This window comes from Heterocephalus glaber, unplaced genomic scaffold (genome assembly GCF_053883595.1).
Source record: "Heterocephalus glaber isolate CG9 unplaced genomic scaffold, H.glaber_assembly_v1.0 deba00000546, whole genome shotgun sequence".
Classification (NCBI taxonomy): Eukaryota; Metazoa; Chordata; class Mammalia; order Rodentia; family Bathyergidae; genus Heterocephalus; species Heterocephalus glaber.
Window position 1 is genome coordinate 7,432,732 of NW_028258147.1, and position 22,315 is coordinate 7,455,046.

Consider the following 22,315-nt stretch of genomic DNA (forward strand, 5'->3'; position numbering starts at 1 on the left):
ATGCAGGAGTACCTGGACAAAGTTGCTTTCAAACACCACAGAGTCAGGAAATAGATTGAATTCTGGAGAATGAACCATCTGGCAGAGCAGTCCCTCCTCCACACCTAGAGCCACTCCAGAGTTCAGTTCCGCATCCACAGGCAGGAGGCCCCTGAATTCTTCCCAGGCATTCAAGGAAGGGAAGGTTGGATAAGACTTCGTGACTTTTACTGTCTTCTTTGATTTCCAAGTTTTTCTATGTGGAATTGATGTCAACATGTCTGCTCATGCTTAGGGGCCTTTTGCACGTTTGTCCTAGGGTTGTCTCTCCCCTTCTGATCTTGAGCAGCTGGCCAAGCCTGAGTTGGCCGGTCAGCTCACAATGATGAATGGATGACATCATGAAAAACCATGGCAGCCCCACAGGAAGGGGAAATACAGAGGAGCCGCCCTTTTCCTCTAGAGTGTATTGTTGTTTATTTATGCCCTGACATTTCCCAGCTCTTCTCTGGACTCCAGCATGTAGGACTCCTAGAACTTGCTGAGATGTGAGCTAGGCAGGAAGCAAGAACTGCTAGGAAGCTCCAAGCCAAGAGGAAAATATCTTCCTGCCTTTCAGACTTTCCTTACTGATTTTGTTTGTTTGTTTTGCAGAACTATATCCCAGCCCCCTCCCTTTTTTTTTGAGACAGAGTCTCACTAAATTGCCTAGGCCTCCTGAGTAGCTGGTATTATAGGCATACACCACCACACTTGACAGCCTCCCTTAATCTTAATGCAGCCTACCCTAAACAACATTAAAGGCTGCTCATCTACTCGAAATCCAGCAGAATAGCAGAATTGCTAGTTTGAGTCCAGCCTGGGCAATGTCACAAGACTCTCTCAAAATAAAAATTTTAAAATGGCCTGGGGATGTAGTTTAGTAATAGATAGCCTGGGCTCAATCACCAATACTACAGAACAAAAACAAAACAAACAGCAGCATTTCCAAGCTTTGCCAGATTTAGACCCACATGCCCTGGTCTATAGGTAGTAGCCTTTTCTGTTTCTAGGAGTGGCAGGGCTGCAGCTGCTGCTGGTGTGCTGGCGGGGGCGGGGGCGGGGGGGGCACCTCTACAGCTGACTGGTCACCAATGCAAGATTCATTTAGTTTAGGAGAGCAAACTGGAGGAGCAGGAGAAGTAATTAGTTTATTGCCCCAGGCTGGCTTTGGGAAAGTGCCAGATGGGAGGAATAGCAGCCCCATGAGTGACTGTGCTGTATTAACAAGCTGATTCCGCTTCCAGAGAGTGACTGTGTCCCTCCCCTTAAGCCAAAGGAAGAAGCCCAAATCCTGGGGCAGCTAGATCAAAGGCAAAGAAGCAGGCTGACCACTTTCAGAGCCATTTCAGGGAAAAATTGCATTTTAATTTGGACAAAATTCTAGAATTTTGACTGTCAAGGTCAAATGTGATGCATTTAGAAAAATAGTTTGATAAGAAATATCTGCAAAGGACAAGACTGGAGATTTATACCTACATGCCACCATAGAGTCAGGGAGAGGGCTGTGGGTCCCAAGCCTTTCCCTGTCTAATTCTGCCTGCCTGCTCCTCTGGTCCTCGAGGTTACATCCCTGCCCAGCCACCTTCATAGTTAGTGTCACAGTTAGTGACACAGCATCTGAACTCATGCTCCTCATTTTCTTTTGCTTCTTGTGTAGGGAAAATATCCTCTGTGGCAATGTTTCATAAGGATGGGCTCAGAGACCATGTTCTATGGCTAAGTTTCCCTGAAAATGGCTTGGAAGGGAACACATAGTACAAAAGACAAGGTCATTAATAAGATGATGTGTTGCTTTTTTGCAGTTAAAGCTTAACCACAATAATAAAGTCTATTGTTTTAGATATATAGTTGGGTGTATTTGGCCATGGAGACATCCCAAAGTCAATGAGGAGGTGACCTTTACTCTTTTCCATAAAGGCCTGCTAAGTCTGCTCTGTGGTGTTCTTTAACTCTCAGTGGAAGAAAGCATTAGCACTCAGCCTAGAAAACTAATTTTGAGCCAGTGAGATTTTGGCTCTAAGAAAGATGCTAAGTAACTATATAAATGGTGCTTTAATATGTCTATCCCTCTTTCCTCCTTCCCCCCACTAAACCTCCAGCACGTTGATTCTTTTTAGTGGCGGTGGAGGGTTTGAGACAGGGTCTCACTATGTAGTTCAGTCTGGCCTAGAACTCTCTATCTCACTATATAGCCCAGGCTAGCCTTGAACTCACAGCAATCCTCTTACCTCAGCCTCCTGAGTGCTGGGATTACAGGCATGTACCACCATGCCTGGCTGTGGTCTTCTTAAAAGTATAATTTTAGGACTTTGGGGAAGATGGCGGAGTGGTAAACAGCACAGAAACAGCCTCTCCGAGATTTGGTGTCCAGATGATGGAATACAGCAACATGAAGAAGAGAATGAGGGAAGTGGGTCCCCAGGACCCAGCAAGGATCTGAAGCAAGAATTAAAGCCCATGGAGAGACTGAAGACAGAGACCTCAGTGCAGAAGGAGGTGTGGCAAGTGGCACTTTCTCCCTGATCCCTGACTCACAGTGTGGAAAGAGCAACTCGAACCTGCAGATGCACTGTGACTGCTGGCCTCCAGAGGCCTCCACAGAGAAACACATCTGTAGAATGGAGCAGTGGATGCAGTGGACTGCAGTGGCTACCTGTATTTGATGCTATCATTGTTGCTGATTGTACTACTTTAGCCAAGGTGAAATAGTTGTTCTAATAGATTGTTCTTCCTTCTGTGCCAAGACTGAGATCACCTAAGGGTCATAATCAATACTATAGCTCAGTGCCAAGGAGCCAGGGGCTAGGCCATATAGGCAGCAACTTCTCATCCCCAATAAACTGAAGAGGCAGGATCTTGCAACAGACTCAAAACCCAAAAGGCAGCTATACCTGGAAGACATTTCTGGGAAGTAGTCATTTCCGAAGGGTTCTAAATACTAGCAATAAAGATATTTGCCATAAGTAATTTATAAGCAGAAACCCAGGAATTAAACAAGGAGAAGAAGGAGAAGGGGAAGGGGAAGGGGAAGGAAGAAAATGGGAACACACTTAAGCAAGATGTAACCTCAATTTTCTAGCTCACCAAAGGCAAACCCAGGGGGCAATGAGGTGGAACAATTAGGCTCTCACCCACCTGGACTCTGAGAAGTGGTAGCAGCAGAAGTAAGAAAGCAGATGAATAAGTCTGTAGAAAAAAATGAAAGCAGAAATAACTTCCCAGATAACTACAGAGATGGTGACAGGAATGAAAGACATGGTTAGTGACTCTAGCAGATACAGATAAAAAAGAAATTAGAAGAGCTTAGGAAAATGATGGAAACCATGAACACCCAACAGAGGAGATATGGAATCCATGAAGCAGATTCAAACAGATATCCAGGAGATTAAAAAAATTAAAATTCCACTCAAAATATATGAAGCAGAATAGGCCAACATGTGGACAGAATATCAGATATAGAAGACAGGATTGCAGTTAGCAATCATGAAAAGAAAAATTTTTTTAAAATAGAAAGGGACCATGAAAAATCAATCCAACAGCTACTGGATGATGCAAAGAAGGAAGAAAGATAACCTCTTAAATAAATGGTGCTGGAAAAACTGGCTTTCCACATCCTGAAGATTAAAACTAGACTCATATCTTTCACCATGCACTAAACTAAAGCTGAAATTGATCAAAGATCTAAATATTAAAACAGAAACACTAAATCTGCTGGAAGATAGAATAGGTAGAACTCTTGAAGACATAGGTGTAAGCAAAGACTATGAACAAAACCTGGATTGCACAGGAAATATCACAAAGAATCAACAACTGGGATCTCATCTTATTAAAAAGCTTTTGCACAGCAAGAGAAACTACCAACGGAGTGAAGAGACAGCACACAGCATGGGGAAAAATTTTACCAGCTAATCTAGCATATATAAAGAACTCAAGGGCCAAGGATTTAGCTCAGTGGTTCCAGCACCTGCCTCATAAGCTCAAGGTCCTGAGTTCGATCCCCAGTACCAAAAAAAAAAAAAAAAAAAAAAGAACTCAAAAAAATCAAACCCTCAAATTTAAACACCCAACCCATTGGGCATCAGAAATGAAAAGACATTTCTCAGATGAAGAATTAGAGACAGCAAATAAATATTTGAAAAAATGTTTGGGGCCAGGGCTGTAGCTCAGTGGTGCTGCACCTGCCTGGCAAGTGCAAGATCCTGAGTTCAATCCCTGGTACAAAAAAGAAAAGAAAAGAAAAGAAAAAGTGTTCAACATCACCAGTCATTCATGAAATACAGCTCTGAGATTCCATATCACTCTGGAAAGAATGGCGATTAATCAAGAAATCAACCAATAACAAATGCTGGTGGGGCTGTGGGGAAAAAGGAACCCTTCTCTATTTTTGATGGGAATGTAGACTGGTACAACCACTGTGGAAATTACTGTGGAGATTTCTCAAAAAACTAAAACTAGAGGTTCCATTGGACTCACTATTTCTCTTCTTGGAATCTTCCTGAAAGAATTAAAAGCATCATACCACAGCAATATATGCACACCTATGTAATAGCTAAATCTTGGAAAAAGCCCATATGCCCATCAGCTGATGAGTGGATAAAGAAAATGTGATTTTTTAATACAGCGGAATACTACTCTGCCATAAAGAAGGATGAACTTCAGACATTCATAGCTAAATAGATGGACCTTGAGACCATACTCCTAAATGAAATAAATCGGATCCACATGTTTAAATACTGCATTGTTTCTCTGGTGTGAGAAACTGAAAGTGGAAATAAGGACTGAAATGTATAATGGATGTTGGGAAATGGGAAGAAAGTGTTCAAATGGGAAGGGGAACAAGGGAGGAGGGAGGGAGAAAGGAAGGAAGAGACAAGAAAAAAGTGAAACTAGAAGGAGAAATGGAAACAAAGCTTCTGTACATGGGGGGGCTTAGGGGGATGGGGTAAAATAAAATAAAATTTATAAAAAAAGAATTCAACCAATAACAAATGCTGGAGGGGCTGTGGGGAAAGAGGAACCCTTCTCCACTGCTGGTGGGAGTGTAGACTGGTGCAATCACTGTGCAAATCAGTGTGGAGAATCTTCAAAAAACTAAAACTATTTTTAGTTTTTCATGCAACCCAGCCATTTTTCTTCTTCTTATCTTCCTGAAAGAATTAAAAGCATCATGGTCGGGGGTTTAGCTCAGTGGTTTTGCCGCCTGCTGAGCAAGCGCAAGGACCCGAGTTCGATCCCCGGTACCAAAAAAAAAAAAAAAAAGGAGTAAAAGCATCACATCACAGCAATATATGCACACCCATTTTATAGTGGCACAGTTTGTTATAGCTAAAGCTTGGAAACAGTCCAAATGCCCATCAACTGATGAATGGATAAAGAAGATGTGGTTTTTTAAAATACAGTGTAGTACTATACCATAAAGAAGGATGAGCTTGAGACATTTCTAGCTAAATGGATGCACCTTGAGACCATACTCTTAAGTGAGATAAATTGGATACACATGTTTAAATTTCACATTGTTTCTCTGGTGTGAGAAACTGAAAGTGGAAATAAGGACCAAAATGTAAAATAGATATTGGGAAATGAAAAGAAAAATGGTCAAATGAGAATGGGAACAAGGGCTGGGGAGGGGAAGGGAAAGAAGGGACAAGATAAAAGGAGAATAGAAGGAAAAAAGTGGAAACAAAGCTTCTGTAAATATGGAGGGGAAGAAGGGTTGAAGGGAAGGGAATGGGAAAAAAAGAAGCAAGAAGCAAGATATATCACGTATAGGTTCAAATTCCCTGTGATGAATGTCATCACTATGTATATCTAAAATGTACCAAAATAATTTTCAAATGCAAAAAAAAAAATTAAAAATAGTTGAACCACTAGCTAACAGTTTAATTTAGAAATGTGGACATAAGATATAAAATTTAAAATAAAAACATATGTATGTATAAATAAAGAAGCAGCCCAGGTTTCAGGCTAAAGGTAGTGGCATGAAATTATATTACTTACGATATAGTAGGAGAGCCCAAATATAATGATTACCAAATAGAATTTTGATTTTTTTCTCTTACATAGTGTTCAAAGGTGGGTAGTTGTTACAATATCTCTGCCATTCTCAACATGTGGCTTTCATCTCTGAGCTTCAAGGTAGCTGCTACAGGTCTGCCCATTATGTTTGCACCCTGGCTGATGAGAAGAGAGAAAGAGAATGGGAGCACACACTCATTCCTTTTAAGGGCATGACCTATAAATGGCATAATTACTTTTGCTCACATCCCATTGGGCAGAACTCAGATACATGACCACACCCAGGTACAATGGAAGCTGGGAAATACAGCTTTAAACTAGGAGGCCATGAACTCCTCTAGAACTGGGTTTGAAAATTTTTTATTTCTCCATATTTTTTGCAGTACTGGAGTTTGAACCTAGAATCTTCACAGTGAGCTATATTCCCAGCCCTTTAAAAAAAATTTTTTTTTAACTTTTGAGACAGGGTTTCTCTAAATTGCTAAATTGCCCAGGCTGAGATCAAACTTATAATCCTCCTGCCTTAGTTTCTCAGATTTATTATTTAGGGATCTCTGTTAATAATTAGTAGCCTCTAGCTGGGTGTGGTGTGCATGCCTATAATCCCAGCACTTGGGAGGCTGAGACAGGAGGGTCACCATGAAGTTGAGGCCAGCCTGGGTTACATAGTGAATTCAAAACCACCCTGAACTAGATAGTGAGACCCTGTCTCCTGTCTAAAAAAAAAAAAAAAAAGCCACTACAAAGAAGCCACATCGGAGAACTATTCTTCTTGGCATACATATTAAGTACACAGTATTTTTTTAATAGCTAAAGATTAACTAGTGGCAACCTAACAATGAAAGTGGTTAAGTCAGTTGGCCAAAAGGTAGAGTGAACATAAGATCTGATTATGGTCTGATGATAGAGAAAGAAGGCTAGTTAACATAATCGGATATGTGCTCTTGAAAATTACCTGTCCCAGGGCTGGGGATTTAGCTCAGTGGCACCATGCCTGCCTCACAAGTGCAAGGTTGTGAGTTCGATCCTCAGTACCAAAAAAAGAAAAAGAAAATTACCTTCCCCATTCCCACCCAAGCTGGAGAGAGGTAGTGTGAGGAAGAAAGTGACCAGCTCTGGAAAAACATTTCAGGAAGAATCTTCAAGAGCAGAAGCCCTTGTGGATCCAAATGAGTCTCAGGAGAGGAAAGAAAGCTCAGTTATCACTTTTGAGACCTTCTAGGCTGAAAGATTATCTCATGGGAGTAGGATATACTACCAACTAGAGAAGTGAGTGTTTATAATTTTCATGGGGGGAATTCTGCATCAAGAAAGAAATCCTACCACTGGTGGCAACATGCATGGATATGTTAAGTGAAACAAGCCAGATGTAGAAAGACAAATGCCATTCGATCTCATTCGTATGTAGAATCCAAAACAGTCAAATCCATGCAAGCGCAGAATAGAATGGTGGTTGCCAGGGATGGGGATAGGAAGAAGTGGGGAGATGATGCTCAAGGAACAAAGTTTCAGTTATGCAAGATAAATAAGTTCTGAGGGCCCATGATAGAGTTAGCTCCTAGAGCTCACGTTGCTGAGTCACGTGAGCAGGTAGAGCTTGCATAAAATGTTCTTGGCACACACATGAAGTGATGATGATGGGGGCAGAGGAAACTGGAGGTGAAGGATATGTCCATGGCCTTGATGGTAGTGGTGATTTCACAGGTGTGTATATCTATCCCCTGGCTCGTCAGGCTATATGCATTGAGTACATATACCTTTTCACAAGCCAATCATACTTCAATAAAGTAGTTTTAAAAAGAAGCTTTTAGCTGGGTGTGGTGCCACACAGCTGTAATCCCAGCACTTGGGAGGCTCAGGTGGGAGGATCACCATGAGTTCAAGGCCGGTCTGGGCTACAAGGCAAGTTCAAGGCCAGCTTGAGCTACACAGTGAGTTCAGGGATAGCCTGTACTACAAAGTGAAACCTTGCCTCAAAAAACAAACAAACAAACAAACACTACTATAAACTGGTTGTGGCAGTATATAACTGTAATCTCAGCACTTTGGGAAGCTGAGGCAGGAGGATTCCAAGATCAAGTCCAGACTAAGCAACTTAGTGACCCAGTGAGAAAAATAAAATAAATGACAATATGGCTCAGTGCCAACAAAACAAAACAAAAGGAAACTTACTGTAGCCCTTTGCACCTTCCCTTCCCAAAGTGGGGGAACTGGCAACTGGCCTGCCATGTGGCAGCAGGGGAAGGAGACAGTGATATGCCCAGGAATCCCTGGAATGTAGGATCCTGAGAGCTTCTCAAAGGCAAAGAGTGGGCTTGGTGAGTGGGAGGAGGGGCAAGTGAGAGGATCAGCCAGCAGTGTAGTCCTAACCAGCTTTCTCATTGTTAGGGAGGGGGTCATAACCGCAGACAGTTGGGAAGCCAGAAAGAACCTGAGACGGATGTTTGCTGAAACCGGGGAAGTCAATATGGGCTCCGTTTTTAAAGTATGTACTTGTAAGAGATAGCTATAAATAGATGTAGGACTGGGGGTTTCGCACAGTAGTAGATCAGGTGCTTAACATACAGGAGTCCCTGGGTTCAATCCCCAACACAACATACAAAACTAAATCCTCATAGATGCATGAGTACATAAATGCGTGTATATGAGTGTGTGTGTGTGTGTGTGTGTGTGTGTGTGTGTGTTTGATCCCATCCTGGGAAATTTAGCAACTTAGAGATACTCTGTCTCAAAATTTAAAAAATGTTTTTTTGACCTGGGAATATAGATCAGTGTGAAGATCTTAGGTTCAAACTCCAGTACCATAAAAAATACGAAGAAATAAAAAAAAATTTAAAACCCAGCTCTAGATGAGTTCATGGCCTTCTAGCTAAAAGCTGTGTGCCTGTGTGTGTGTGTGTGTGTGTGTGTGTGTGTGTGTGTGTGTTGTACTCTGCCCATCGAGGTCCTGGCCACAGTAACATCACAGTAGCAAGGAGCACACCAGATGAGCAGATTGTTTTCTAAATATCACCTTCCCTTTCCTGGCATAGTGGTGTGTGCCTGTAATCCCAGCACTCGGGAGGCTGAGGCAGGAGGATCACTGTGAGTTCAAGGCCAGCCTGAGCTACACAGTGAGTTCAAGGCCAACCCAAACTACATAGTGAAATCCTGTCTCAGAAAAATACTACCAGGGGAACTCACTTTCTGCTCCCCCTTTTGTCTCTCTTAGGCAGAAGCTATCTTTCTCTCAATAAACTCTTCCTACTCTTAAAACAAACAAATGAACAAACAAAACTACCTTCCCTATACAGCACCATTTTCTCTAGGAGAAATGGCTGATTCCAAGGTTGAGACAGGAGAAGGACAAGATAAGACTGAAACACCCTGTTAGTCAGAAAGGAAGTTCTCACAAAAGGATGGGGACAAGTCAGAAAAACTCAGAAATCCTAGCACTTGGAAGGCTGCAGCAGGAGGTCACAAGTTGGAGGCCAGCATGGGTTTCATAAGCAGACCCTGTTTCAAAAGATTGAAAGAAAAGAAGGAAGGAAGGTAGGAATAGAGAAAGGAAGGAAGGAAGGAAGGAAAGAAGGAAGGGAGGAAGGAAGGAAAGAAAAGCCCATTTGAAGGTGACAGAAGATCTGGGACAGTTTGAGTATCAAAGCAAATAATGATGGTGAATTAAAAACTCTTGAATAAAATTGTATCCCATAAATCATACTGATGATTGATAGATGATAGATAAATAAGGAGGAAGGCAAAGAAATCAATAGATAGATGGATGGATGGATAGATAGAGTAGGTAAAGAGGCAATGCCCTTCCTTACAGTAGAATGCTGACTATTAATTGTGGAAAGGATAACAAATAGAAAGTCATTCTTTGGCACCATCAGAGTGGGGATTGACCTAGGCAGGACTGTTCACTAAGGCTAAGGCTGGTGAGTTGGGTGGTTTGATGAGGAACCAGGTACCAGTGCAGTTCTGAAATATCTTCCTCCCAAATCTTCATGAACTATAGAAGTGGAAGTAGTGACGTTATGGTGCAAAAATCTGACACACAATAAAATCAGACCCCTGATTTGATGCTGTGAGAATAGCACAGCACCATTCCCAGGGTATCCATGCCAAAACATGACACAAGACTGAGCACGAAGAAACATTAGACAGACCCAGGTGGAAATGGAAAATCTATACTAAAACTGCTGAGAATGCAGTAGACAAGGAAAGACTTAAGAAACTATTTCAGATTGGGGTGGAGAATGGTTACTGAAGAAACATAAAAACTAAATTTCGTGCATGTTCATAAATGCAAATGTGAGCAGCAACTTCATTGCCCAAGCTAGAAACAATCCAGATGTCTTTCAGGGGGTGAGTGGAATACAGTTACATCCACACAAAGGGATCCCACTGGAACAAACTATTGATCCATCTAACAAGTGAAAGAAGACAAAGCTGTTTGATTCTGTTATTATATTTTTAACTTCTTTCTCTGACAGGGAAAGTTTGCTCTCGTTATCTTTAAAATTTTCTCTTTCGTCCAGCCCTAATACATAACATAATGTAGTTTCAGAATTGCTAACCCAAATCCTGTGAGAAACAAATTTACCAACTAAAGTACAGAGTTTCTGGATATTTTTGGGTTTCAGCCAATCGGTACACTGTTTTACTCCTTTCTTCTCCACCCACTTTAATATAGTCATGCCATTAATTTGCCTTAGTTCGTATTTCATCCTAGGTTCCCCTCACAGTTTGGCTGATTTCCATACAATGAAACTCACTCACTGTGGCTCATGGATTTTGACAAATGCACAGTCATGTATCCACCAACATACGTTCACCCCAAGAACTACCATGTGCTCCCTAACTCCAAATTAGCAGCACTGAACAGTTCACCATCCTGCTAACCACTGCTTTGACAGCATCCCACACATTTTGCTGTCTTATATTTTCATTTTCATTCAGTTCAGTTTGAAACATTTACATTTTTCCCTCGAGTCCTCTTTGACCCACGTGTTATCTAAAAAATGTGTTGCTTGATTTCTAAGTATTTAGAGATTTTCCAGAAATCACTGTTACTAATTTCTAGTTTATTTTGTTGTGGTCTGATTACAAGCTTTGCAATATTTTTATTTTTTTATTTTTTTGGTACTGGGAATTGAATTCAGGCCCTTCACACTGAGGTACATCCTCAGACAGGGTCTCACTAAGTTGCTAAATTGTCCAGGTTGGTCTGGAATTTATGGCCCTCCTGCCTCAGCCTCTAAGAATGCTGGAATTAACAGGTAAGTGTCACCATGCCCAGTATGCTTTGTATTATTTCTACTCTTTTAAAATTGGCTAGAGGTGGTGGTGCATGCTTGTAATCTCATTACTCAGAAGGCTGAGGCAGGAAGATCACCACAAGTTCGAGGCCATCCTGGGCTACCAAGGCCAGCCTGAACTACATGGCAAGACCCTGTCTCAAAAAAAAAAAAAAAAAAAAAAAAGTTGAGGTTTGTTATAGCACCCAAAGTGTAGTCTACCTATTTTTTTTTGGCCTGCCATGCTATGGACTGTTTCTCCTCTGTGATGCCCCTCTGCCACGCTGCCCTGCCCTGGAGCCAACCGACTATAGACTGAAACCTCTATAAACTGTGAGCCAAAAATCAACATTTTCTTCTTTAACTTTGGGTGTCAGGTATTTTGTAATGAGTAACTAAGACAGATTTTCGTACTGAGAGTGAGCCATTGCTACAACACTAAACCTTGTGGTTCAGAAGCTTTTGGAAGTGGCTTGCAGGAGGAGTTTAGAAAGACAATGAACAAAACAAAACAAAATAAAAGAGGGAAACAACCACTGAGAGTGGTGAAGCTTTAGTTTGAAGTGAATATCAAGAATTAAGTCTAAGGCCACTTTTCTTTTTTTTGAGACAGGGTCTCACTGTGTAGTCCAGGCTGCTCTTGAACTCATTATGTAGCCCAGACTGGCCTTGAATTCACAGAGATCCTCCTGCCTCAGCCTTCTGAGTGCTGGGATTACAGGTGAGCCACCACACCCAGCAAGACTAAGGCCACTTATAGGAGCTATTACTTGAATAAAAACAAGAAATCTAGAGATAATCCCAGAGAAGGCTATTCTGGTTTTCATTCTGGCTCTGATTCCTACTTCACAGACAGAATAAAGTACATTTCTCCACTGCAGATATGGATAATTTTTTAAATTAAAATATCACTAAAACCTGGGTGTGGTGATGCACATCTATAATGTTAGCTGCTCGGGAGGCTGAACAGGTGGTACATCCCGAGGCATGCACCACACGTAACACCACAGCCAACCAGGAATTGTAAACATAGATCAATAAAGAATTAGAGATAGAAAGTTTAGAAGCGGGGAAAAACACTTTATTTGCAGGAAAGCAGGGGACAGAAAGCTACCTTGTGAGAGAGTAGTGGGTCCAGAGCTGGAAAAACCTGAGGGCCTTTGTCTTCAGCCTCTTTTATCAAGTGGCAGAAAGACCCTTCCCCCTGGAGCTTGTCACAATCTGACTGGGTTTCCCAGGCCACAAGACCCTAACCCTCTCACCATCATCTACTTGCAAATTTCTAAGTGGGCTTTATTTGGCTTTCTTTGTCCTGTCAGACCCTAACTCCGAAATTTACAGGCTAAAAAGGACCTCAATTCAAGGTTGAATTAGCAATTAAGTAGGGGAGCTAGTGCACTAATATAGTGGCTCTAGAGAGGGAATATTTATGTTTTTACATGCTAGATAAAAGCTTACTTTTTGCTTGTCTCCTTTGCATTTTATTGGAAGGGTGTGAGGGGCAGCAACCTGGGTTGGAGCACCTGGCCTTCCGCCTTGTCATGTTAACTGCTTTCTTCAGTGAAGCTTTATCCCCTTCTAGTCAGAAAGCCCAATGAAGCCTTTCCCTAGTTACAGACCCCTTTCTGCTACACAGGGAGGATTATGAATTTAAGGCCAACTTGCATAACATGGCAGGACTCTGCCATGCATGATGATCCAGTCCTGTAATCCCAGTACTCAGGAGGCCGAGGCAGGAGGATCACTGCAAGTTTGAGGCCAGCCTGGGCTACATAGTGAGTTCAGGGCCAGCCTGAACTACATAGCAAGACCCTGTTTCAAAAACAAAGAAAACCTGAAAAAAAGTCACTAACATTTTCAAATATGCCCAAACAAAACACTGTTTTACCATCTTAATGATTGCTGGAGTAACCAGAAACACACCATGTATCCATGACATGCAAATAAATATCCATATATGGTTTATTTTAAGTTGAGTATTATAACCCCTAAAACCTCAAATTAAGCACACTGCCCTGGACAAAGAAGAAAAAGAATTTCTGTCACATCCATCCCTCCCCTCACTCTCATCTAGGACCTGATCTAGCTGCAGGAAGAATGTGGTGCCTGGCAACATTGGATTCTGTCCCGTGCATACTTAGGACATTCCATTGGTAAATTCTCAGCATTTTTAATGTCTCCCCATCTGGTCTCCATGTCTACAGTCTAACAAAATGCTCAGGATTGTCCAGATAGCTGTCAATAACTGTGCTCCACAGATGAGAGAAGTGAAGCCCAGAATGGGCTGTGGTTATGGATGAATAATCCCTGTGAGTACAGAAATGAGCTGTGGGCAGCTGGAGATTCTCCAGGTCCAGATGATGGTGGGGTGATGGCCTCTGGCCGGTGCACCCAAGGGTGCCTTGAGTGTTCAGTCTTCAGCAGGTGCAGCCTGGGCAGAGCCATGGACCTGTGGTGGGCATACACATGTCCTGGGCTTTCCTACCCCTCACTGGGTAACAGTTTCTGCTGGAGTTTGAGTCCCTCACTAACCCAGCACATGCAGCCAAGGCCTGATCAACCCTCTCCAGAGCACTCCCTGGAAAGCTGGACCTGTTTTCTGCCGTCAAACATCCACTGTTTAATTTCCTCCAAGTGTTTGATTTCTTTTTAACAGAAGACAACCAAATCTTATTATTGTAGATAGGTAGGTTAATTAGATATCTTGTAGACAGTTAGACAGGGCCAGCCCATGAGGAGCCAACATGGAGGACAACCAAGACACATTCACTGGCCAGCATTGCAAAAAGAGAAACCACCACACCCACTGTAGGATAAATAGCAGTGATTGATAGGTATCAATCACCTGTGGGGGATCAAGATCTTCCAGGAAAGATCCCTGACCTACCCCTTACCACTGAAAATCCTTGCTCATTCTTTGTACACTTGCTTTGTGACTTGCTTCCCCATTGGTCCCCATTTAATCAATATTACCTAAGCCACTATACTTGTCCTAATATTATTGGTTGTTCATAGTTTTGTCCACCTTGTGATTCCTCATTGGATCAATATTACCTAAGCGACTATACTTGTAATCTTACTAGTTGACTATAGTTTTGTCCCACCTTGAACCCGCCTCACCTCATGGCTTTGTCCCATAAAACACCTTTGAGAAGTTGGGTAAGCAGGCAACCCACTTTCCAGTCCCCCTTCTGTCTCTCTTAGACAGAAGCTATCTTTCTCTCAATAAATTTTTCCTACACTCTTAACCTCTGTTCTTCCTAGAATTCATTCTTTGATTTTAGAGAACACAAACTTGCATTTTGGGTATCTAGCAGGTTTGGGAGTTACATCTCTTCCCCCACATCATTACCACAGTGGCCTGTGCCACTCTGATTGGCTGATTTCCTCTTTTCAAACTATGACCTTGGATTTCTTAAAATTTCTTAAAAAAAAAAAAAAAAGAAAAAACAAAAGATTTCTTGAGCTTTGTTTTGTCCAAGTCAATGGTCTGTGGTTCTGAGGGTTCACAGGTAAGTCCTGTGGTGCCCAGGGGTGCTGCTCATTTCTGGGAGCTCAAGGATCCCAGCTTCCCTGCCTCCCCTCCCCACTGCATCATCAGCACAAGTGCAGTCTCCACTAACCATCTGCTTTTCATTTTTCTCAAGATTTCCAAGGGCAAATGTGAAGCTTTAATCTCATTCCCATTATGGATTTTCAGTGGGTCCGTCCTGGTATTATTCCTTCAGGGAATTTTCTCTTTCCTCTGAATTTGTCTCAGAAACTTTCAGATGCAGTTTTACATTATTTGGAGGATCATTTTGCAAATGTCAAGACCTGGCAGTCTTTAATTGGCTCTGGGTGACAATGTTTTGTTTCTTTTCTCTTTTAGATGGTATGTTTATAGGCCATTAAAAGCTTTACCAATCTCTTGTGTGGTGTTATTTTCATCTAAGATAGTCTCTGGGCAATCAATTTCTCTGATAAATTCATTGAACAAGGGCTGTAGTTTTTCCCGTTTCAGGGAGGAGCAGCATGAAGCAGCCAGAGCTGGCAATGGCAGAAATGAGTTCATCTAACCACTTTTAATTGGGCGTCTGGTAGGAACCAGGCACTAGAGGAAGCCCAGATAAATAAGCCACACACTGTTGGCATATGGATGCCTGCAGACTGTCCACTTTCCTGGATTCAGCACCACATCAATTAGACTTCCTGATTGTACGCACAGAAAGGGATAGACCAACCGAAGCCAAGGGGATTTGCTGGAAGGTTACTGGGGGCTCTTGGTATTGTAGACAGCTAAGTTAGTTATAAATATTACAGGCTGTTATACAGGGCTGGCCCTTCAGCACAAAAGGCAGTTGTGGCCCAAGGCACGTTCACTGAAGGCCAGGCTTCAAGAAAAAGAGGAACTACTATAACTCACATGCTTCCCCTAGGGATAAACAGCAGAGTTTGACAAGTCTAAATAGGCATCAGTCACCTTGGGTGGGGACCAAAACATCCCTAGCTCCATTCCTTCCCAGAAAATCTTTTTTTTTGTTGTTGTTTTTTTGTTTTTTTTTTGGTACCGGGGATCGAACTCGGGACCTTGCGCTTTCGAGGCAGGAGCTGGAACCACTGAGCTAAATCCTCGGCCCCCCAGAAAAATCTTTGTTCCTTGTACCTTATTATGTGACTTGCTTTTCTATTTGATCTCCATTTAATCAGTATTACCTAGGTGACTATACTTGTAATTCTATTGGGTGACCATAGTTTTGTCCCACCTCATACCCCACCTTGTGATTTCCCATTAGATCAGTATTACCTAAGTGGCTATGCTTGTAATCTTATTAGTTGATTATAGTTTTGTCCCACTTTAAACCTGCCTCAGCTCCTGGCTTTGCTCACTAAAACACCCTTGAAAAGTCGGGTCAGTGGACAACCCACTTTCCAATACCTCCTTCTGACTCTCTTAGACAAAAGCTATCTTTCTCTCAATAAAGTCTTCCTACTCTTTGTTATAGATGATACACGAATCCACTCGTTTAGGCTTTTGAGAGAAAAGTTACTTCAGTAAACAGGGACTAAAATCAGGGTGATTCTGGCAGCTAGCTGGGAAAAGCTGAGTTTATTACATCCGTGTGTGGATGAGGTGACATTGGGAGAGAGAAATAGCAGCAGCTCGCTGGGAGAGATTTCATCCATGGGTGGATGGGCTAACACTAGGAGAAGACATTAGCAGCTAACTGGGAAAGGAATTAGGCTTATACAGATCTTGAAGGGGCTCAGGAATCTGGGGTGAAATGTTTGTGATTCAATCCAAGGGTAGTTGCACAGGTGTGTAGACCATCATGGGACTTTTCCATGCTGGGGAGATTGTATACTTCGTTATGAGTCCATTTGTCCTTTTTACTCAGAAGCTGCTATTGTTTGCTGAAAGCAGCCTGTTTGCTTTATCCTATTTGTTTAGGGCAGACCTGACACTCTTAACCTCTGTTGTTCCTAGAATTCATTCTTCAATTTTATTTTACTTTTTTCATTTTTTGGCACCGGGGATAGAACTCGAGACCTTGCGCTTGTGAGGCAGGCGTGGGAACCACTGAGCTAAATGCCCGGCCCTTATTCTTCAATTTTAGAAAACACAAACTTGGCTCTTCAGACATCTAGCAGGTTGGGAGTTATACTTTTTCCCTTATATTATTTGGCAGTCCATAGATCACTCACCCTATATTAATGTAGGAGATGAAATAGGAAAATATTGCATCTCCCAACTTGTTAAATGTCTGATATGCCACGCTCAAGACAAAAGGTAAAATACACTACAACTGTGACCAGAGACACATCAGTCCAGGGCCAAATCTCAAGATGATGACAAAAGGACCAGGCCTGCATACTTCAAGAGATGAGAGAATTGATAACACCTGGTCTGGTAAAGTCCTGGTGCATTTGAGGGCTCAGCCCTGTCTGACCACCTATTATATTTCTGTCCAACTTAGCTGTCAATAATAATATCATTGACACTGTAGTTTCTGGGGTGAGCACTGCTGGGATGAGCAGCTAGCCAGGATTGTAAACTCTGCACCAGTAATGAAGTAAAGGGACAGAGTTTAAGAAAGGAAGATGTGTTGCAGGTGTAACTCAGTGGTCAGTACCTGCCTGGCCAGTGTGAGGCCTTCAGTTTGATTCCTAGTATGGGAAAAAAAAAAAAAAGAAAAAGAAAAAGAAAGATGCCTTATTTGTAAGGAGGGATTTATAGGTAGGCTGGGCTAGGAGGAGTCTTACAGAAAGACAAGTTAAAGTTAGTGATTAAGGGGATGTATGTTATCTAGTGCAGCTATATAGTAACCCTAGAGTGGGCTATATGCATAGGTGTTGACAGGCCCACCCAAGCCAGACCTCCACCCAAGCAGAGGCACTACCTGCATCCATAGGAGCACAGAGATAACAAAAAGCGGGCCTCGCCCACCCTGTTTATCAGCCAGCCCCAGGCCCATCACCCACGGGACTCTCAAATTTTCCACCCTCTTGACCAGTGCCCTCTCCCCTACCTAAAATGCCCTATATCAACCACGAGCACCCTCCTCTCAGTGCCAACAGCCTTCTGGCCCTTGGGCCATCTGCACCCAGATGGCAATAAACTCACCACATGTTGCTTAGACTTTGCCGGTCTTGGTGGTCTCAGTTGTGCCTCGCTCTGACCTTACAGGTGTGTGTGTGTATTTTTATATACTAAATAAGCATTTTCCTTAGGTAGCCCTTTCCTCCTTCTGTCTCCTTTGTATTTTACTCTCATGTTTTTTTTTTTTTTTTTGGAACTGGGGATTGAACTTGGGCCCTTGTGGTTTCGGTTTCCAGGCAGGCGCCAGAACCACTGAGCTAAATCCCTGGCCCTCTCCTTTGTATTTTATTGGAGGTGGGGAGGGGGAGCTATTTTGGTTTCCTGTACCTGGCCACCTCTGTGCTCTGCCTATCAGCCCTCACTCCAGTCCTTTAATGTAAGTCCCAATGTCATTTGGTGCCTTTCTTTACCTGGTTTCTTCTTGTCTATCTATCCTTGTCCTTCCTTTAATTGCTCCCTCCAGGGAAGTTTTAACTCCTTGCAGTCAGGATTAGCCAGAAACCCTAATGAGGTTCTCATTCTACTCTTTCCCTGCTACAGACCCCCTGTCCCTAAAGCACCAACTGAAGGTTAAGGGAACCAGGTATAGAGAACAGGCTGGAACCAAAGGAAACATCCAGCTGGAGAGAAGCCCCATGACTGTGTCACAGCAAGAACTTCGTGCCTAGGATGCTGTCCCCATAATTCAGATTCAGGGAGGGAGCATGCAGTTAGCCAAGTTCTCACTGTGGTTATGGGAACAGAAAAGGAGTGCCTCCTAGAGGTGGGCACGGGAACAGCTTCCCTTGCTAAGGGCCACGGCCAGTCTCCTGCGCCCCTGAGGGAAGGAAAGGTTGTCCTCTCCTCTGACTGGACTTGCTGCTGGCAGAACCCATGTGGCAGCCTTTGATGTGGTCCGAAGAGACCCACTTGAGGAACAGGTAGGAGCCCAAAAGCTCTGGGCACAGAACTTTCAACCATGGAAGATGAAATTTAACTTTCATCCTCCCCCTACTCACATTTGCCCCTTGCCTGTCCTCCAAACATAGTTCTCATTATTACCTTCAATTAGATCTTTAGTCAATGTTTACAGTACTACCAATAATCGCATATGTTTTTATATATTTCTTTTTTGTACAACTTTTTTTCTTTTTTGAGACAGGGTCTTTCTATGTAGTCTAGGCTGGCCTCGAACCCACTATGTAGCCCAGTCTGGCCTCGAACTCAAGGTGATCCACCTGCTTCAGCCTCCCAAGTGCCACCAAGCCTGGCTCACTTTACTGTTGCTCCTTGGAGTTAGTATACCAGTTTTTCAATTGCCTAGTTTTCTCTCCCTATTGCTAACACACCCCTAAACTGCCATAAGTGAGTATCTCCTCTCGGTGTACCCCACCCTGTCAGACATTCCAACAATTTTATCTTTGTGAAGACACACTTAGCAGGGTGAGCTGACTGCTGCTCTGCTGATTCTGGACTCTCCTTTCATAACACCCTGATTATTCCTTTCTCTTCTTTTCTACTCTGAAACCACCTGTTATGGTTTATATCTAAAATGTTCCCCATGGGCTGGGGATTTAGCTCAGTGGTTCTGCTGCCTGCCTTGAAAGTGCAAGGTCCCGAGTTCGATCCCCAGGTACCAAAAAAAAAAGTCCCCCAAAGCCTCAAGCACAAGGAGGTGGGGCTTTTGGGAGGTGAGTGGGTCATGGATATGTGATACTGGATTAGTCCCCTGAGGGGTTTATGGCTGGGTGTGATGTTGGGAGGAGAAGCCAGGTGGGAAGAGGTGGCTCACTGAGGGCGTGGCCTGGAAGTCTGTGTGTGTGTGTGTGTGTGTGTGTGTGTCCTTCCTCCTTCCTTGACATCACACTGCTTCCTACCTGCCATGCCATGAACTCTTTCATCTCTGCCATTCACCCTGCCCTGGAGCCAGCTGACTATGGGCTGAAACCTCTACAAACTGTGAGCCAAAGTAAACCTCTCCTCCTTTAACTTGTGGGTGTCTGGTATTTAGTCCCAGCATAATGGTGCCCACTCTGCAAGAGTTTCCCAAGAAAGGTCTGTCTTATCATTTTGGTCTAGAATGTCCTTGAAGGGCCCCTGTGTTAAAGGCTTGGTCCCCAGATGGGCTCTGATGGGAGGCTGGGGAAACATTAAGAGATGGGGCCTGGTGGGACGTGTTCAGGTCCCATACCCGAGGGTATGCCTTTGAAGGGGGTTGTTGGCACCACAGCTTCTACTTCCTCTCTCTCTCTCTCAGCTACAATCTCCATTCCCTCCCTTTTGACAGGGTCTTTCTAAGTCACTAAGTTTTCTGGTCTGGGCTCTAAATTGTGATTTTCCTACCTCAGCCTCCTAGAGTGCTGGAATTACAGGTTTTTATCACCATACCTGTCTTGGTTTTTTTGGGTAGGGGTGGAGATAGGGTCTTGATATGTAGTCCAGGCTGCACTGGAACTCATTATGTAGCACAGGCTGTCCTTAAACCCAGAGACTCTGTCTCAGCCTCCCAAGTGCTAGGACTACAGGTGTGTACTACCACTCCAAGCTTGTTTTGTATTTTCAATGGAGACTGGAGGAAACCCAAACATATTAGGTATCCTCTCAGCTCAGATGTCTTTTCTGACCCAATCCAGCCAGGGTTTACTGCTCATCTCAACTGAGCATGCACAAGAGCATACACCTCCCCATATAACACAGGATGTGAACCACAAGAAAGCAGGCCCTCTCACTTTTATTTGCAGACTGAATGGCTCAAACACCTTGTCGGTCTTAATGACCTTCCTATGTCTCCAAAACAGAGCTCAGTAATTCTCCCATGTCCTCCCCAAGGGCAGGAAACTTGTTCATCTGTCTTTTCTCTCCATCCTCAGCACCAAGTGCAATGTCCAGAGTCAAGCAGGAGCTTGATAAATTCCTTTTTTTGGTACCAGGGATGGAACTTGGGATCTTGTGCTTGCCAGGCAGGCATCGGAACCACTGATCTAAATCCCCAGCCCACTTGATAAATTCTTATCAGATACTGCACTAGTATATTGTAAGTATACATTCCCTATTTGTCTAAAACGCAGTCAAAGCTCCTGCCATGCCAAAAAACAATGTCGTCTGGTTTGTTTTCATTAGGTCCTGGAAAGCAATAGCAAAATTGGTGGAATTTCCAGCAGGGTGGCCACTATCCTCTTCACTAGAAGCCATGTCTCCATGAGCCATCTGAGTTTCCCTGGCCCTAGATGAGTCTCTGTGGCTTTTTTTGGTATGGGGATTGAACTCAGGACCTTGTGCTTGCCTGACGGGTGCAGCACCACTAAGCTACATCCAAACATCTCTGTGCTTTTACAGCAACACAGGGATTGGGTAGATGAAGACTCAATTTTTTTTTTTAAAGAATAGGAAGAATTTATTGAGAGAAAGACAGCTTCTAAGAGAGACAGCAGGGAGACCAGAAAGTGGGTTGCCCACTCATCCAACTTCCCAAAGGTGTTTTATGGGACAAAGCCATGTGGTGAGGTGGGTTCAAGGTGGGACAAAACTATAGTCAACTAGTAAGACTGCAAGTACAGTTGCTTAGGCAATATTGATCTAATGAGAAATCACAAGGTGGAAAAAACTATGAACCAATAAGATTATGACAATTATAGTGGATTAGGTAATATTGAGTAAGTGGGGATCCAATGGGAAAGCAAGTCACGTAGCAAGTGTACAAGGAATGAGCAAGGATTTTCAGTGGTATGAGGTGGGTCAGGGGTCTTTCTTGGAAGATCTTGATCCCCCATCCAGGTGATTGATACCTATTTAGAATATCAATCACTGCTATTCATCTTTAGGGGAAGCACATAGGTATGGTAGTTTCTCTCCTTTTACAAGGCTGGATTTCAGTGAATGTGTCTTGATTGACGTCCATTGTTGGCTTCTCAACTGTCCTCCATGTTGGTTCCTTGAAGGCTGGCCCTGTCTAACTGCCTACAAGACATCTAATTAACTTAACCTATTTGCAATATTCCCCCCTCTGAAGAAGTACTCCTATCTGCTGAGATGGGGGGAAAGGGCAAAGACCGGTCTTACTTCCAGCTGAAGAGGGTCATAGTGATGATCAACAGAGTTACTCTGCACAGGGTCTATCTAAAGGCCCTTGATAGGCGCCAGGCATTGTCACCTTGGGTAGGCGTACAGCTTTGAGTCTCCAACCAGTAATCTCAGTGGAAGACCTCTAAAATGATATAGGGGGAATAGATGCAACTCCCAAACCTGCTGGATATCCAAAATGTGAGTTCATGTTCTCTAAAATCGAAGAATAAAAAAATAAATAAAATCGAAGAATGAATTCTAGGAACAATGGAGGTTAAGAGTAGGAAGAATTTATTGAGAGAAAGACAGCTTCCGTCTAAGAGAGAAAGGGGACTGGAAAGTGTATTGCCCCAAGACTCAATTCTTTCTTGAGATGAAT

At 43.1% G+C, this 22,315-nt stretch overlaps 1 protein-coding gene across 1 annotated transcript in view; it reads right to left on the reverse strand.

Moving 5' to 3' along the window:
- Positions 1–22,292, reverse strand: part of Garin1b (golgi associated RAB2 interactor 1B) — a 39,952-nt gene extending 17,660 nt beyond the window's left edge. The window contains 1 exon segment of the mRNA XM_021237600.2: positions 13–22,292. Coding sequence (XP_021093259.2) covers positions 13–258 — 246 coding nt within the window. The 5' untranslated portion in view covers positions 259–22,292.
- Positions 22,293–22,315: the final 23 nt, after the last annotated feature.